Source organism: Pristis pectinata, chromosome 6, assembly GCF_009764475.1.
Source record: "Pristis pectinata isolate sPriPec2 chromosome 6, sPriPec2.1.pri, whole genome shotgun sequence".
NCBI classification, from domain to species: domain Eukaryota; kingdom Metazoa; phylum Chordata; class Chondrichthyes; order Rhinopristiformes; family Pristidae; genus Pristis; species Pristis pectinata.
The window spans coordinates 25,634,558-25,647,672 of NC_067410.1; the positions used below are offsets into that span (position 1 = coordinate 25,634,558).

Consider the following 13,115-nt stretch of genomic DNA (forward strand, 5'->3'; position numbering starts at 1 on the left):
TGAGCTCTCTACATGAACCACTGTAATCCACTTGTCAGTACCATGGTGAACAGTAGTTTTGGTAGAAATGAACACCTTGCAAAGCCATTTCAGAGGCTAATTCAAAATCCACCATATTGTTAAGGGTTGGGAGTCACTGTTAAAGATGATGTATTTCCTTTGTGTAGAGATTTTACAACAATCAGACAATTTATCGGGCACCATACCGGATTGTTATCTCCTAGTTAATTTACCAAATATGAATTCCCAATTACAAAGGAGGAATTTGAACTCATGTCTCCAGAATGCTGGTCCAAGCTTTACGCACTTTGTAACATAAGGTGGCATTAGGCACTAGAAAGTGTACAAAAGCAATAAGGAATGACGACAGCTCTGATTTTCCAACAGGGAAAAATCACATGCATGTACACCCTCACAAAAGGCATAGTGCACATCTAACTGGAATAACAAGATGCTGCATGAACTATCCACAAAATTTATTATGAGAAATTTAAAATGTAAGAGATGGTCAGATACCTGCATCTATTCAAACCTGACTTACATTCCTCATTAGTTTTTTTTTATGAATCTATATAATATTTAGATACTGAGCTGCAAAGAACAATGATTTTGTAGTTTAATGTGACTACAAGTTTACAATTCTTGTGGTTTTTCCAGTTACATTTCTCCCTCAAGTCTTATTTGGACTTTGGCAGCAGCATAAGTCATGCACTATTGAAATGTGGAGGATGCACAATTAAGGCCAATCATCCTTCACTACATATTTGGAGACGGGGTTGTTGGATTGTGGGAAAGAGCAAAAGATAGACAACCCTTTGTTCTATCTGGATCACAGACGTTGAGCAACTTATAAAAGAGATTACCTGGATTTGATTTGCACTGGTTCTTGCAGAAAAGTTGATAAAAAAGGGTACATAAACAGCTTTATCTAAATTGTTCATTAATTTATCTTGAACATACAGTGATTTTCCAGTGCCGGTATGGCCCACAAATAGTAATGGCCTGTGTGTATAAAAAAAGACTTGTTTTATAAATTGTTTAAAATCATAGTTATATTTGCAACTGCATTAACTGTGTACATCTTTTTTTAAAAAGGAAATATACCAGAAAACATTGTGGAACAAGTTAAAAATTCGATTGAATGCATACTATGCTCTGTAAATTGATGAATTTTGACAAAAGTTATTACAAGCCTACATACCTTGATGAAACATTGGCCATAAGGAAATTAATATTGCAATAACTTTCAATGACTGAATTCACCTTAAAAAATAATGTTAGGAAATGTTTTGTTCCTTTTGTATAGCACATTTTATTTTAAACAGTGAATATTAAGGATATTATTCAGCTGATGTCTTGGAAAGATATTGAGTTGGATGGTATGAAAATGTTTGATATATTCCATTGATTTTATCATCCTTGGGTTCGTGGCTGTTCACTCATGTTCATTGAGCAAGGCAAGGTTTTTTTATTAGTTTGTTCTAATATCCTTTACTTTATTATCAACAATCAATATTGAAGTAACATTGAAGAAAAAGTTCATAAGGATGTGAATGTTAAGCATAATTCTTACTGCGAGTTTTAGAAAATATGCTAAAGTTTTCTTCCTCTAAAATTTGGGTGCAGCAACCATTCAGAACAATAATTATGTTAACAGTTTTAACCCCAGGTTGGTAACAGTGATACATACAAGTTGTACTTATGATGCCCCAGGCATGAGGCTTTGTTAACATCTGATCACCAACCTTAAGTGTAGAACTTATAGGCAATGAGGGTGGACACAGCATTTGGGGATTTTTTCACATTACTCAGTTTGAAATTCTAATTTCAGAAAAGTTTGGCAATGGCAGTTGGGTGGCACAGGGACAAATGGGAAATGAAGCAGATTAGTATTGGGCCAGGAAGAAGATTTTTAAGTGCTTCTTTTCTGAGTTTCCAATCACAGTCACCTTAAAGATTTGGACTGTTAGAAAACTGCTAGCAATGGACAGAGCACTCATCAGCATTCCAGAATTGAGCAGTAGTCCTTTATATGTATCTGGATCCTGAATAAGATAATGAATGTAGACTACTCTTACTTGCATCAAATGGTAGCCAATGAGAATCAAAAGGCTCTTTTAATAATCCTTACTTTCCATGCGTAATGCAGAGGTCCAATAGGTAGGTGTATCTGACCGTATCCATTGTGGGCACTATGATGTCCTGGACTTTTGTTTTCTTATCACCCAAATTGATATTTTTGATTGCTTCATTCCAGTGGACCCAGCGCCCTCTGCCTTTAAACTAACAAAACATTGCATGTTTAGCAAGAAGGAGTGCATAGTTAAAATTAACAATTATTTTGATTTTATTAAATCATTTTCTTCGACAATTTCCTTTCATCATTTCACCTCCCCAAATTAAGCATACACACTCAGTTTTAGAGACGTACCTCCTAGCAACATCTAGGAAGATGTACAAGTCCACCACTCCTCCAGTAATACTCTGGCACTAACATTGATCTCTGAATCATCAGTGGCAAATACATATACGGTAAAGACAGAAACTGGTTCACCAGCTGCCTTACATGCCCCAGTATAGTGACTTTAAAAAATACTGTAAAAATCAGGAGAATCTCACACTAGGAGGATGCTATTTTCTCCATCATGATCTACCAACCTTTTGAGAGAACTGTCCAAATTAGTCTTTTTTTTCCTCACACAACTCTGCAAATTAATCCTCTTCAAATGCATGCCAAATTGCCTTTAAATTTCTGATTGCACCATCCTTCCAGTTAATAGATTATAACTGTGTGAAGTAATTACTCATTATTACCCACTAGTTTTTTGTCAATTACTTTAAATCTATGGCTGCTGACCAGCTCCCATACCAGAAGAAAGCATTTTTCCTGCTTATTCTTTTATAACCCTGCATAATTTAGAGTTAATAAACTTCCTTTTATTTTCTGTGCTCCATGGGGAACAATTTCAGAGTCTCCAATCTCGCCATATATCCAAAGTTCATCATTCCTAGTATTTCCCTGGTGACACCTTCCACCCTTCCCAAACTGTGACATTCAAAACTGTACACAATACTCCAGCTGAGCCCTAAATAGTGATTTATAAAAGTTTAGCAGGACTTGGATGTTTTTGTATTTAAGGCCTCATTCAGAGAGCCAAATATAGCATTCTAAGGATGATTATTTACAGCATGTAGTTAGTTTACTGGATTGTAAGATAAGGATATTGTTCTCAGCTAAGTGCATTGTGTGTGCATTAAATAACAGGTTTGAATGTCAAGAGATGACATGGCACTCTGAAGGTGTAAAGGAAGATCCTTAAGGTGATAACAAAAATCTTCAGTTTATTCAATGGACCAAACAGATCCTGTGGGGAACTCGACAAAACCGCTCTCAAAATGATTGCCTTTTCCTTGTGAAAAAATTTGCGGGCTTCATGAAGCCCTGTGCTTCCCAGATAAGGACAGAATGGGTGAAATTGATTATTGAAAACATGAAACTGTACTACACCCAGTCTGCTCTCGAGATCTATATTTTAAATTTTTTTCGATTTGCTAAGTGAAATGTTTGCTCAGAAGTATGCTTACAGAATCATGATCAATACCCTATATCTGCAAATTACCTTCTGCCTAATTTAGTTTATGTAGTAAGTAACCAAGGCAGAGTTTTGGATGGTCTCAGCTTTGATTCCCAGTTTGCGCTGAGTAGGATGCATAAAATTACAAACGTCCCTCTGACTTGGGGAAAGGATACAAGTTGCAATTTCTGCCCCAACTGTAACTGTGAGAAAATCAGACATTGACTGGATTGGGCTTCATTCTTTACTTCCTGAGGTCAAATAACCTCTTGACAATGCTATCGACTCAAATAAAATAATAGACACTAAGAATACCGTACTGAATTCCAGAGAGGAATCTACATCTGCAGGAAAAAATGATGGGAAGGAGAGAAAACTGGAAAGACTTTTTTTTAAATGGTTTCATTTTCTTCAATGTCCAGTACACATGAAACTATTAGGAAAATAACAATATTCTCTCTCCTCTCTTGCACCCATTTGATTCTCAGTAAAAAAAAAGTGATTTAGTTTTCAAAGTTTTTGGTTCAAAGATTAGAAATAATATCATACCTCATACATGTAATCATAAACCAATCCTTTTTCTTCAAAGGGACATTCCCATTTTCCTACAGAAGCTGGTATTGGCTGATAAGAAGATTTTACAGAAACAATTTCACGTAGGAATGCATCAAGTATTGTTCGACCAGCTTTGTCACAAGATGCACCAATTGACCATATCAGGGAAAAAGCAAAAGCAGCCTGGAAATGAGATACAAGTAGATATAGTTTTGGAGAAACAACTGCTGAAAATCAAAAATTCCAGGTAGCTGAAAGATAATTGAGCTGAAATGTTATAATAGTTATTCTCTTCACAGATGCTTCCTGATCTGCTGGTCATTTTCAGCATTTTCTGCCTTTATGCCTAAATTCCCTTTATGCTCAACAGATATGTCCTGCTCATATGGGCTGTGATATATTTGTAGGTCTATCAAACTTCCATTCAGCCTCTTTTCCTGCCTCTACTGCTTGAGTGAGAATCTTGCAGAGGGTATGTTTGATAAAATGCTGAAGGGTTATTCCAATTGCCACAGGCAGCAAATCCCAGAGATTTTAGCACTAGACAAGAAAACTTTACTAAAGCTTGTTGCCCTGGAACAAGGCCTACAAAATCTGTTTCTAAGGGAAAACAATTCTAAACCTTACAATTTAATACAATAGCTAGATCACAACTACAGTGTATACATGCAACAAAATCAAAGAAAGGTAACCTCAGAACACTCAGGTACTGTTCTGAGTTTATAGCCCTAAGTGTAGCTTTGTAAAAGCCTGAAAGTAGGTCACTTAAGTAATTAGAACTAAAGGAGGATAAAGAAAAAGCAAAACTAACAATAATGTTCTTCGGATCAAATGAAAATAATATTGAGAGTCATAATTTGTACCATTATCCAGATACGAATGTTCTTGGAATCAGGATCAGCTGCCAGTTGGTCCCAGAGAAGCATCTCAAAAAGACGAGCAAGGGAGACCACAGTATTGCTATCAGATGTTGGAATGAGTTCCTGAGTATTTGACATGGAAGTTAAAGTTAGTAATATTATTTCAAAGCCTATCACAAGTAGCTTTACTGTAGCTTTCTGCTCATCTAACAAATAAAAGTTATATAAAGTATCTATTTTCTTACAGTTTGTCGCAACATTTTTATGGGGAATCCTGATCTTGGGTACAGGCACTAAATCATTTTATATAGCGTTTCTAAATGTACTGATGGAGCTGAATTTAAACTAAATCAGCATTAAAGTGAAGAATGCCAGAGTATGCTGATACTCCTACCCAACTGAAGCAGGATGCTATAGCAATTTTCATCACCAAGCTTCTTTAAATGCCCCCCTGTCTATTTCCTGGTCAAAGAGAGTGCAGTAATGTCAGTCACCTTAGATCAGAGAGTCTGGCCACTGAACAGTTTTCAGGTTACTAGTGAGAAGATGTTGTCTTGGTAAGAAGTGCGGCAGGCATTCAAATAGGGCAGGACAGAGTTGCTTGGATGAGACAAGGAAAGAAAGGCTTATAATACCAGAAGGACCTTGTGTCTTCAGAGGTACTGCTGATCTGTTTCTGGTGACAAAAATGGTGCAGACCCTTTCAAACCTCAGCTAAAATTGTAACAGGTTCTTATCTGCATTGGACTCCTGCCTGCTGCAAAACTTGAAGTTTAAGTTTGCAAATGTTGAGAGCAGTCAAGATCTGGACAGGAAAGATGTCTCTAGATTTTAACTGCCAGCTTACTGTCTGGTTAAGATCGTAACTGAGGTCAATATTTTTCAAATAGTTGAGGATGGAACTCATGCCCTGATTGCAGTCATCCCCTTTTCATACCTCCCCCCAAGACAAGTGGTGCATAAAGTAGCGCAAGAAAAAAAACATACTTGACCTTTTCCTCATTAATCTATCCCATGCAGCTGCATCTGCCACAACAATTTTGAAGGCATTACTTGTTGAGTGAAGACACATAATATGATGTTGTATGGTATGACCATAATGCTAAATGAAAGATTCAAAACAGATCTAGCAGCTAAAATCTACACATCTAGAAATCCAGATCAGCATAGGCATGCCAAACACTGGAAGCAATGTGCTATAACAGAGCCAAGTGATCCGATAATTAACAGATCAGATCAAAACTGCAGTCCTGCCATATCTAGTGAACAGTGGTACACGGTTAAGCAGCTCATGGAAGGAAGAAGCTCCATCCACAGATCCTCCTTATTGGTGAGGGACCTTAATAAATACACGAGTGCAAAAGGCAAGATCAAAGCATTTGCAACCATCTTTATCCAGAAGTACTCAGTCAATGATCCATCTCAGCCTCTGTATTAAGTCTCCATCATTACAAGAAGCCTGCCTTCAGCCACTTAAATTAACTCATATGTTTTCGAGAAACAGCTGATAGTATTGGATACAGAGTCAGAGTCAGTGGTACAGCACAGAAACTGGCCCTTTCAGCCCATTTCATCCATGCCAATCATGATTTCTATCTAGGCTAATTCCATTTGTCTGCATGGCCCACATTCCTCTATGCTCTTCCTATCCAAGTACCTGGCCCAAAGGCTTTTGAACATTGTATCTGCTTCCACTACCTCCTCTGACAGCTTATTCTGGATATTCACTACCATCTGTGTAACAAACATACCCCTCAGATCTCTCCTTTCACCTTAAACTTGCCCTTTGGTTCTAGACTCACCTACCCTAGGAAGAAGACTCCAATTATTTATCCTATCTACGTCCCTCATAATTTTTTTAAACCTCAGTAAGGTCACCCCTCAGCCTCCTATGTTCCAGTGAGAATAAAATACAACCTCTTCTTATAACTATAGCTCCCCATTCCAGGCAACACCCTGGTGAATATCTTCTGCACTCTATCTATTGCTACCACATCTTTCCTGAAGTGTAGCAACCAGAACTGCACAAAATATTCTAAGTGTGGTCTCGTAATGGCTATATTACCAATTAGCTGTAATGATGGAGATTTGATGGAGAATAGTTTGGCTAGAGATTTGTGCAACTCTAGCCAAACTATTCCTGCGCATTTACAATACTACCATCTATCCCACAACGTAGAAAATTGCCCAGGTGTCACCTATCCACAACGAACTCCAAAACTCCAATTCAACTAATCTCAGCCTTGTCAATCCACTCTCAATGGTCATTAAAGTGACAAAAGCTATTGATGACGGTGCTATCAAGGAACATTTATACAATAATAATCTATTTACTGTTGCTCAGTTTAGATACCATCAGAGCTATTCAACATCACATCCAATGACAATCTTAATCAAAACATGCACAAAGGGAATGAATTCAAAAGGCAAAGTGAGATTGACAGCCCCTGCCATCCAGGCAGCATTTGAATCGATTGTCACCAAAAGCTCGAGCAAAATTGAAATCAATGGAAATCACAGGAAAACATTGCCACTGGCTGGAACCATACATAGCACAAGAGAAAGATCAATATTTTTGTTGAAGATCATTGCTACAGGAATTCCAAAGGGCAGGGTCCCAGGCCCCACTATTTTCAGCTGCTTCATCAATGACCATCATTCCATCATCAGGTCAGAAGGGGGAGCATTTACTGATGATCATGATGCCTATTGCCCCTCAGATAATGGGACAAGTTGAAACAGCAAAGGCGAGCAGTCTCGGATAAGTGTTAAGACTTGCATGGACTTGACTTAAGTCCGAGATGTGTTGAGTAATCAGATGCCCACATGTCCATCTCTCTGCTCTGTCACTGGAATCCACATGGATTCTAATGGCAGAGACCCAATTCATTGGGATTCCCTAACATTAAGATGGAGAATCTGCCCATGCCAGCAAGACCTATTGTGGGATCAGAATCTCTATTCAAATGAATGCGGCTCCCCGACCCAGAGATTTGGAAGAAACAAGTAAGTTCAATGTTCTAATTTATTTATTTTACTCTCTTTAATTATGTCATAGGTTTTCAATATGTTTTTAATCTTTTTTAAAATGCTTTAATAATTTATTTTTAGGTATTTAAAATCAGCTATAATAGTTTAAGTGTCCTTGATTATCAGAAACATTTAGTAGCTACTGTAAGGCTCTGAAAAGCTTTGATGAAAGCAAGGCTATACCCCAGACTTACATACTGTCAACGGCTGCTGAAGGCTCAGGAGATGGGTGTCATTGGTACACCATCTGAGGCTGACTTATTGCTGAGGCCTCACTAATCCTCACCAGATACTTCTTGGGTGCAAAAGGAAATCAGCTCTTTTGTCCCTCCACATCTACCCCCAGTAAGTATGTATGGACTTGACCTGTGGCCAATGAGCTGAATGCACTGCTTGACTTGTTATACGACTTGAACAATATTCAGGTATGGACTGATAAGTTGCAAGTAAATTTTATGCCACTAAACTGCCTGGCAATGGCCTTCAAGAAGAGAATGTTCAGCTCTAACTGGTTCATGTTCAGGTTTTTCATTCATCCATATTCTATTGGACAAATATAAATAAATTTCCTTTTGTTTCGGTAATTTAAATCATTGATTTATGAAAACTTAGTGTTTTAATTACATTTTTCAATTTTAATGAAAAGCCAACATTTGAAATGTTTACCTTGCATTGTTTGCGAAGAATGTGGAGTGCAGGAGGTACTAGCCAGTCGAAAAGATCCTCCAAGAGATTTAGCATGTCCTTCTGAGGCAGTACATTTGAAAGCCTTTTAAGCCAGGATGTAACAAGAGGCTTCCAGCCTAACTGAGTTGGCTCCAGATAGATCATGCCACAGCGGCTAACTGTGGCTGGCTAAAAGCGCAATAAAAAAATCTGCTTAAGATGCACAGAAATCTTCATGTATCTAACAATAATTACATATTAATTTACTATTCCAGATTAAAACATATGTAGTTTTTCAATTCTACTACATTCCAGGAGGAAATAAAAAGGAACCTTACTGAGGCTTGGGAAAGGTCCATTACTTCAAAAATGAGGCTCATCTGCGGAGACATCTGAATGATTTCTCCACTCATCAAACAAAGCTGATAATGAAAGAAATGGCAATTATTAAGAGCTAATTGAATAAGTAATGATTATCAAAACTCAAAAGAGATGGTACTCAGGTTCAACATACAGTGGGCTAAAAATTAAATTGCATTGGTTAATGTTATTATGTGTCATGCAATTGAACTGTTAATGTTTTTTAAAAAATGGGAAACCTTACATCATCTGCAAATTTGGAAACTGCTGTGTTCACCTGATTCTAAATCATTAATGTATATTAAGGAAGCAGTGATCCACTTTCAGATTATAACTCTATTCTCAGCACAGGATCTGCAGCTAGACGCAATTGATGTTCATGAATAGCATTAGGATGCACTCCTTAAGATTGAATTTATCATAGAAACATTCTGCTCAAGCCTAACTTAGACTTTAGCATAAAAAGTGTCTACTATACACCGTGAACTAGGCTCTCATGCATAATAACCACGTAGCAAAGAGTTTTCATCAAGACATCCTAGCTTTGGGAATGATGCCAAAATTGCAATCACATAGTCCAGTACAATTCTCCCAACCAAGGAGGAATATTAGTCAAGTGAGTCACAGCCAGCCACATGAGATAAACTTGTCCTTAGCCAATCAAATGACGTGGTCTAATTGGAACAAATAAATTATTCATAGAGACTATGCTGTAATGGCAAACCTATAATTTTGTTCTGAGCCCATATGGGCCCTAGATTGACAGGAATAAATAAAGTAAGTTATTCTGCAATCTAAAATCAGCAGGTGGTTAACACTATCTGGCACATCCATGAAAGCCTAATGTTCTGATGGAGTCTGGTCAGGAAAAAAAGAAGACAAGCTTTCCAGCACTTTCACCTGCCTCACTCTCTCATCTGGAAATCCATTTTACTCTGTTACTTTGTTTTAATTGTCGTAGACTGCCTGCAATACAGTTGCAGGTGATATTCACCCATGTTGGCTTGCAGCGAATTTAATTTAAAATCTAACACACCCACCCCTCAGCCCACCACAATTTCTTCCTGTAAGATTCATCTTAAAACCTTTGTGAAAGATTTTATTCAGCCCTCATAAAAACAAGTTATTTGGTTCAGTATCAATTTTGAAATAGCTCCTCTTTCAAGAGACTGTACGGTGAAGTTACCATGTGTGAGTTATTGTTCTTATAATTGTTGAATGATAAATATTTTATGCTTGTCTGATTTAATTTGGATCTATTAGCTTTTCAAAATCCAGTTACGTGCTTAACAAACCATAAAAACATTAAATGTAGCACAGAATCTAAGTGCACAGTTTCATTAATAATTACATCACCTTTTTGTTATCATCCAGTACTGTGTTCATGCTTTCAATCCACAGGGTATCAATAGGTCCATCAAATATCACCCACTTACGATCAGGGGTTTCTGAAGAAGCAAATTCACGGAAAGTATTTGCCACAATACCATCAGTCCACTATAAATGTTGGAAAAATTCAGTGAAGATCAATCATGAAACAGAAATATGTGGATTTTCAAACTTAAAAATTAAGCTACTGCAATATAAAATAAAACACAAATAAATATAAATTTTATTTCAATAAAATTAATTAATTTTACTGTAATTATTAGTTACATTTTCTATACTTTTTATTCATCTCATCCCTCTCTCCATTTCTTTAATTTTCAATTATGCTTAATTATCTAAGTAGAGACCAAGTATTACTCCAAGGAAAAACTGTAACTGTGATTAGCTTGACAATTTGTGGGATGTCAAAATAGCCTTAAAATATATTTTCTGTACCCATGATCATGGTTAGTTTCATATAACTTGGGGTACCCCAATTTTGATTCTGATCTTGTTTAAATAATTACACAAATAAGTTTTTTTTAAAAATCTCTCTATTAATTTCTTGGTTATGTGATTTCTTTGTCCAGTTTTGTTTTCATTAAATTATAAGCAAAACAATTTTTTAAAAATTTTAGAAGGTCTTCAGAACACATTGAAACATTGAACAGCACAGCTCAGGAAAAGGCCCTTCAGCCCACGATGTCTGTGCCAACCATGCCAATCTAACTAATCCCACCTGCCTGCACAAAGTTCATACCTCTCTATTCCCTGTCTGTGCATGTGTCTATCTGAATGCTTCTTAAATGTTACCATCATATCTGCTTCTACCACCTCTCCTGGCAGTGAGTTGCAGGCACCTATCATTCTCTGTAAAAAAAAAAAACTTGCCTCATAAATCTCCTTTCGCCTTAAAGCTATGCCATCTAGTATTTGACATTTCTATCCTGGGACAAAGTTGCTGACTATCTACCCTATCTATGCCTCTCATAATTTTATCTACTTCTATCAGGTTGCTTCTCAGCCTCCAATGCTCCAGAGGAAACAATCCAAGTTTGTCCAACCTCTCCTTATTGCTAATACTCTCTAATCCAGGCAACATCTTGCTGAATCTCTTCTGCACCTTCTCCAAAGCCTCCACATCCTTCCTGTAATGCGGTGACCAGAACTGCATACAATACTCCAAATATTGTCAAATCAAAGTTTTATACAACTGCAACATGACTTCCCAACTTTTATACTCAACACCCCAACTGACCCATGCCATATGTCTTCTTTACCACCCCATCTACTTGTGTTGCCACTTTCAGGGAGCCATGGACTTGCACCCCAAGATCCCTCTATACATCAATGCTGTTAAGGGATCTGCCATTTACTGTAAACTTTCTTCTTGCATTTGACCTCCCACTTGTCTAGATTAAGCTCTATCTACCAATGTTTGTGTCGTCTGCAAATTTACTAATCAGTCCACCTAAATTTTTGTCCAGATAATTTATATGCATCACAAACAACAGAGGTTGCAGCACTGATCCTTGTGGAATAATACTGATCACAGAGCTCCAATCAGAATAACACCCATCCATCACTACCCTCTGTCTTCTAAGGCCAAGGCAATTTTGAATCCAATCTACCAAGTCTCCATGGATCCCATGTGTCTTAATCTTCTGGATTAGCCTGCAATGATGGACCTTGTTGAAAGCTTAACTGAAGTCCAGTATACAACATCCACTGCCCTACCCATATCAATCATCTTTGTCACCTCCCCAAAAAACTCAATCAAGTTTTGAAACATGACCTCCCCTGCACAAAGTCATGCTGACCATCCCCAAATCAATGCTTTTCCAGATGCAAGTGGATCCTATCCCCAAGAATCCTTTCTAATAATTTCCCTACCACCGATGTAAGGCTCACCAGTCTGTAATTTTCTGGTTTGTCTCTATTGTGCTTCTTAAACAAAGGAAAAACACTGTCTATTCTCCAATCCTCTGAGACCTCACCTGTGACTAAAGAGGATACAAAGATCTCTGTCAAGACCCTAGCAATCTCCTCTCTTGCCTCTCTCAATAATCTGGGATAGATCCCATCAGGCCCTAGGGTTTATCCACCTTAATGTTCTCCAGAAGCCCCAACACCACCTTCTTCTTGATATCAAGATGCTCTAGAATATCAGCATACTTCTCCCTGATCTCGCTATCCTCCATGTCCTTTACCTCGGTGAATACGGATGCAAAGAACTAGTTTAGCATTTTGCTCACTTCCTCTGGTTCCAGGTATAAATTCCCTCCTTTATCCTTGAGTGGTCCTACCCTCTCCCTAGTTACCCTCTTGATTTTGATATATATAATACCTTGTGATTCTCTTTAATCCTACTTGCAAAGGACATTTCATGGCTTCTTTTAGCCTTCCTGATTCCCTGTTTAAGTTCCCTCCTGCTTCCTTTAAACTCCTCAAAGGCCCTGTCTGATTTCAGCTTCCTAAACTTTACATACATTTCCTTTCTCTTTTTGACTAAATTTGCAACATCTCTCATCATTCAAGGCTCCCATCCTTGTCAGTCTCCCTCACAGGAACACGTTGGTCCTGAATTCTGACCAGCTGGCCTTTAAACAACTCCCACGTCAGATGTGGATTTATCCAATAACAGCTGCTCCCAATCAACACTCCCCAGCTCCTGCCTAATACTGTTGCCTTTCTCCAATTT

At 37.7% G+C, this 13,115-nt stretch overlaps 1 protein-coding gene across 1 annotated transcript in view; it reads right to left on the reverse strand.

Moving 5' to 3' along the window:
• Positions 1 to 13,115, reverse strand: part of LOC127571333 (dynein axonemal heavy chain 12-like) — a 144,971-nt gene that overhangs the window by 65,368 nt on the left and 66,488 nt on the right. Inside the window, 7 exon segments of the mRNA XM_052017623.1 lie at positions 864 to 1,002; positions 2,132 to 2,283; positions 4,125 to 4,313; positions 4,994 to 5,113; positions 8,687 to 8,875; positions 9,025 to 9,108; positions 10,403 to 10,543. Of these exon segments, the coding sequence (XP_051873583.1) occupies positions 864 to 1,002; positions 2,132 to 2,283; positions 4,125 to 4,313; positions 4,994 to 5,113; positions 8,687 to 8,875; positions 9,025 to 9,108; positions 10,403 to 10,543 (1,014 nt within the window).